At 34.8% G+C, this 6,111-nt stretch overlaps 1 protein-coding gene across 1 annotated transcript; it reads right to left on the bottom strand.

The window, feature by feature from the left end:
- Window positions 1–683: 683 nt before the first annotated feature.
- LOC130809941 (uncharacterized) lies at window positions 684–5,138 on the bottom strand. The gene is made up of 2 exons (XM_057675816.1): window positions 4,586–5,138; window positions 684–1,672 (listed from the first exon to the last, which is right to left on the bottom strand). Exons 1-2 carry the CDS (start codon window positions 4,665–4,667, stop codon window positions 1,359–1,361), a joined length of 396 nt encoding a protein of 131 aa, XP_057531799.1. The 5' UTR covers window positions 4,668–5,138; the 3' UTR covers window positions 684–1,358.
- Between the last annotated feature and the right edge of the window lie 973 nt (window positions 5,139–6,111).

Genomic DNA, 6,111 nt, shown 5'->3' on the forward strand with positions numbered 1-6,111 from the left:
ATGGGCATAATTTTATGTAAATAAATATGTGTAAGCATTTATACCTTAATAATTTCACTATTAATCGGTTTCCTTATTTGTAGAATTTCCAGCCTCAAAATTAGCTTTCTCCCTTTGGATTTTTATAATTAATACAAAATTTTTAAGGATTTTTAGGAATTTTTCTAGGTTTTTTAGAAATTTTTTAGGAATTAGTTTAGGATTTCTTTTTTTTTTTTTTTTTTTTCTTTTCTACGGTTGCCTCTCATGTATATATATGGAGAGAGCTTAATCAATCATCATCATGTTTTTTCTTAATGTAGAAGCAAAAAAATAAAAAAAAATAGTGATAAGGCAATGAACAATAAAACAAATGAAAATCCCTAACATCATGCCACCTAATTTTATTTTATGCCAACACATAAGGTTTTTAAGATCTTTTCTTTCTTTTTATTTTTAATTTAATTTTATTGTTATTATTATTATTTTATCATAAAATAATATAGGAAATAGAAAGATTAAGTTATTATAGGTAATTTGACTTAATATTAAAAATACAATATAAAAAATGAAATCACCAAATATAAAAACAAACTTATAATTTAAACCTAATATTTCATTCTAAGAGAAATAAATTATATAAAAAAATCAAGAACTTAAGAACGATTGGAATAAAATTCGGAACGGCTTTAGAAATAATGAAACGAAACGATTATTGAATTTGTCAACATATTTAAGATTAAGAAAAAAGGTTCGTTACAGTTTATTTGCAAAACTCAACATAGAATCTCCAATTCCACAAGCCCCTAAGCAATGCAACAAGAGCTTTAGGTATCTGAAACTAAAAGCACACAAGAAGAACAAATAAGCACAGACTCATCCTGCGTACCACATGAAGGACATAGAGCACTATTAGTAACGCCCGATAAAAGTAACTTGTCTCTTGTCTTCAGTCGATCATTAACAAGAAGCCAAAGAATGAATCTAGCTTCAGGTACTGATCTCCTATTCCATACAAACTTATCCCATTGAATTGTCTACCCATCCCCTAGAAATTCATTATAAACTGATTTGATGGAATAAGTCTCATTATACACCTAAGCACTAAGCAACTCCTTGACTTTGCATATTTTCTTGAAAGTCCAGCTAGATGTTATTGGTGCATTGACCTCCATCTCCAGCTGGATGTTATTGGTACATTGAAGACCTTCCATCTCCCGCCCTTTGTGTAGACTCCATGAACCCATTTAACCCACATAGATTCACTCATAGTCGAGACATGCCAAGCTAACTTCCTCACTGCAGCTAGATTCCACAATGCCAGACTAAGACTACCAATACCTTTCATTCATTTAAAAGTACAAACTGCATTATCTGCATCAAACATGCCAAAGAAACGCTCTACAAATTGCATTTACTTGCTGAAAAACCTTCTTAGGGAGAACAAAGAGTTGACACCAGAAATTCGTAATATTCATTAGTAGAGCAGATCCCAATTGCAACCTCGTTGCGTAAGATAAATTTCTAACCTGCCAAGACCTGATTTTGGAAGTCATCTTAAGAGCCAAATGTTCACATTCAACAGCAGTCAATCTTTTTGAAGAGAGAGGAACACCCAAATACCTAAAAGGTATGACACCCAATGGGATTTCACAAACAGAAGCAAATAAATTTTTCACAACAACGCTGAAACCTGCAAGATACAAATCTTATTGGAAAGGGTTTGCAACTAATCTGGTAGAATTAGCAAAATTAGTAAAACATGACAACATAATTTTAACCCAACTCTCCACGACAAAAAAGCATCAAGTCATCCGCAAAACAATGGTGATTCAACTTAAGCTTATTACACCTTGGATGAAATTGAAAAGTTGGAAGATTATCTGTAGCCTTCAACATCCTAGCTAGGATGATACTCCATACACAATATGAAAATCAAAGGAGACATTGGATCACCTTACCGGATACCCCTCTTAGATTTGAATAAAGGCATAGGGCAGCCATTTAGAATCAATGAAAATTGAGCTACACATACATGCCATTACAATCATAATAAAATGCTAATGAAAATTGAGTGTCAACAACATGTCCTTAAGAAATTCCTAATCCGAAGTATCATAAGCCTTTCTAATGTCAATCTTCAATAGGTTACTAGGGGGTAGTGTTTCCTCCCATATTGTTTCAAAATATCCTGACATAATAAAATATTCTGCATAATACTACAACCCACCACAAAGGCACCTTGAGAAGGAACAATATCACTATTAAGGACCAATCTTAGTGTACTACATAAAAGCTTAGTAATACATTTATACAGGATGTGGCAACAAGAGATTGGTCTATAATCACTTGGATCTTTGGGGTTAGGGACTTTGAGGATAAGATGAATCGCTGTAACATTCAATTCTTGAAGGAGCTTCCCATATCTAAAGAACTATTGAATTGCTTCAACGACATCCTCTCCAATGACATACCAAGAAGCTTTATAGAACTTGCTATTGTAACCATCTAAGCCTAAACTTTTGTTATTGGGAATACTCTTTGTAGCATTCTTAATTTCCTCAGTCGACGAAGATAAAGACAGAAGAGACCATTGTTTTTCATCCAAGATATGTCCTTCTTGAATAATATGCATATCAATCCTCTTCTGTTCTTTCAACTTATGGTACAATAAGTTCCAATAGAAACACAAGAAAGTCTCTTGTATTTTCCTATAGTCAGAAAAAAGAATACCCTCCCTATAAAGAAGCAAGATGCGATTGGATAGGTGCCTTTGTTAGATACACTAATGAAAGTGTCATGAATTGTCATCCCCATACTTTAGCGAGTTTAATTGGCCAACTGACTAAGATAAGTTCCCTAATCAGACTTAGCTTTCTATAATCGCGCAGCAGCCTCATATTCTTGCATAGATTAGATAGGGTCACAAGGATGAAGAAGTAATTGTTCCTGAATATATAATTGTTCCTTAGCAACCCAGTGATTAAAGAACTTGAATTTTTTCTTACCCCTAGGTTGAGAGCACAAATGTACCGATATAGGGGTATGATCAAAAGAGCCCTCATTCAAAAAAGATACTTCAACACTATGGTAGACATTTTCCCATGCTTGGTTACCTATAACACAATCAATCTTACTAAATACGCGTGCGTCACCACTTTGTTTATTTGACCAAGTGAAGAAACAAACACTGAACTTCAAATAATGAAGCACATAAGAATTCACACAATTCCTCAAATACATAATCATGTGCAATCTCACTTTATGACTTGTGCATTCAACTATTACTGCTCAACAATTGAAATCACCCTGTATAAGTCAAGGCAAATTACTTAAAAACATCACTAAGTTTCTTCAATAAAAAGTCTATGAATACTAGCATTAGAATCACCATAGACACAGGTGTAGAAGAAAGAGTTACCTACGAGAGGCTTAACATCTAGATGAATAATGTGGTTGTTCATAAAAAGGATATCTACATCCATTTCAGCACCCTTCCAATTAACAATAATCCTCCCCCTACGATGATAAGCCAAATTATGAGTAAAACACCAACCAAGGCATAAATTTTGTTATAAATGACCATGTTTATCCCCCTTAACCTTGACCTCAAGGACATTGAATAAGGAAATATTATGCTTGAGAAGAGAGCTAGCTAACTCTTGTTTTTGTACCCTATTCAATCCCCTCACATTCCAATAGAAGATGTTATTCATGGTAATAGGATGGAGCATCCCCCAACGCTTTTATTTGATTCATCCTCAACATCTTTAGTACCTTCCACATGGTTTTCAAGGACCTCAAAATCATTACTAGAAGCTAGAATGTCTGCAAGACCAGAGGAAACAGCGCTAGTAGTAGGGATACGAGGAGTCAAATCCCCTATTTGAATAATAGTTTCTGCAGCAAATTTAGCCTTATATTGCACCAACTGAAAACCTCACTATCAAAAGGAGGAATTTTTTCGCTGTTATGTGGCACACTCTGTTTATATTATTCTTCAACATACCCTAATTGCTCACAAATCTTACACCAAGGTTGTTTCCAATCATATAGAATAGGTTGAGACACCAGCTCACTATATTCATTCTCAAACGAAATTGCAATTGGAAAATCATCTCTGATATTCATCTCAATCAAAACCCTCGCACACATACCCCGAGCCTTGTTATTAGTAATTGTATCAAAGCACTTTCACACTCGTAACATCTCAACAATCTTCCTCATGCTACACTCACCCAAGTACATAAAATCTAAACTAGGAATGCGAGTCCAAATTGGTAAAGTAGACAAGTTCTCCTTATCATTGGACATAGAGGCAACCTATGGTTTCAGAATAAAAGGCTTTTTATCAAACATAAAACCATTGATATCAAATGTTTTCTCACGAGCTTTATGTACAAGGAACCTCATAAGAAACAAACCCTTAGCTACCCTGATAATTTTATCAATACCAAGATCTTTCCAAATGCTCTGAACAAAACCCTCCATTACATGTTAAAAAGGGTTAGCACCCAAAATAAAACACACTACGGCGGATTTACAAAAGAGAACTTCATTCATATTAATAGCAAAATTTTAAAAGGTTTACCAAACGGAAACTTACTGATTGGGGGAATAGGAGTAGTTTTTGATTGCAATAGGTTGAGCAAATCTAATGAAACAGTGCCTTGTTTTGAACTCTGCATCTCCTTTGAACCCACTAAACCCTTAGCACTGCCAATGACCACTAACACTCAGCTTGCAGACCCATCGAGATGAGGATGTTCTTGATTGATAGTTGGAACAGTCTGCGGCATAGATTCAGAATGGTAACGCCATTTCCTTTGGTGAAGAGGATATAAGAAGACGAATATTTTCGGCGGACAATCTACTCGAACTTGAAGATGCTCGAGAATCAAGGGAAACCAACTTCATCACAACATTCTTCCTAACGCGGCCCTTACTCCTAGCCATAGCAATGGATCATAAAGCAAAACCTAGAGAAATAAAAGAGAAAAAGTCGTCTCTGTTGTGCCTATTATATATGTTAACTCATTCAAAGTGAATAATAAATGTCCCGATAACAGTTTACTACTTTATGTTAAGTGGTTTCAAAATTAAATCTTATATTACACCTTCTTAATAAAAAAACAACTCTGAAATTTTCTCTACAAGTGGTCAACCTCTTCCATTTCCCATGTTGCCATATCCCCCTCTAGCCAGCTTCTACATGTTTGTTATCTATTTGACCATTGTTTGATAAAAGTATGGCTTTCTCTATCTCTTTTTTTTTTTCTTTATCTATCTTCCTCATTCTCCTTTCATCTTTGAATTGCATTGATTACTCCATACAAAATTTTCTCTACATACCTTGTGATTTTTACTTCATTGACTGGGTATTGAAATTATGGAAATTAATTTTCGAATTTCATTTACATTGTGTTAGAGAATTATGATCTCGTTTTGGAATGATGTAATTGGATTTGGAAATTACAATTCTAAACATGGTGTTTTGAGAACAATTAAAATCAAATTTGAAGTTTATAGAGATTAGATAGTGCAATTACTTCTTCTAATGCTCACTCATCGTAATGTTAGGTTTATTATAAATTTATATGGTTAGCAAATGACCGATTGAGATCAAACTGTTGGGATGCGTTATCCCACATCGATAAATTGAAAATGGTGCGCACGCTTTATAAGCTATTAGAGACCTTCTTCCCATTGCCATATGGTTTTGGGATGGTATATATCTCCTTGGCTTATGAAGTGTGTGCACTTGTGTCTCCCTGTTAATATGCTGGCATTCACAATAAGTCCAGCCTAATTTAACATGGTATCAGAGCCGATGGTTCGATCAACAATTTAAAAATGGTAGGTTCGAAAAGAATGGCGTTCCTACCCTAATTGATTACTCCCACATGCGAACTTGACGGGGGTTCGCATGTGAGGGGGGGTGTTGGGATGAGTTATCCCACATCGATAAATTGAAAATGGTGTGCACGCTTTATAAGCTATTAGAGACCTTCTTCCCATTGCCATATGGTTTTGGGATGGTATATATCTCCTTGGCTTATGAAGTGTGTGCACTTGTGTCTCCCTGTTAATATGCTGGCATTCACAATAAGTCCAGCCTAATTTAACACAAAC

This window comes from Amaranthus tricolor, chromosome 4 (genome assembly GCF_026212465.1).
Source record: "Amaranthus tricolor cultivar Red isolate AtriRed21 chromosome 4, ASM2621246v1, whole genome shotgun sequence".
NCBI lineage: Eukaryota > Viridiplantae > Streptophyta > Magnoliopsida > Caryophyllales > Amaranthaceae > Amaranthus > Amaranthus tricolor.

Bases quoted from the DNA above. Each gene is read 5' to 3' on its own strand.
- LOC130809941 (XM_057675816.1), bottom strand. From the start codon at position 4,667: ATGCAGAGTTCAAAACAAGGCACTGTTTCATTAGATTTGCTCAACCTA. The intron at 1,673-4,585 runs GTAAGTTTCCGT...TGTATCTTGCAG, and splicing joins TACTCCTATTCCCCCAATCA to GTTTCAGCGTTGTTGTGAAA.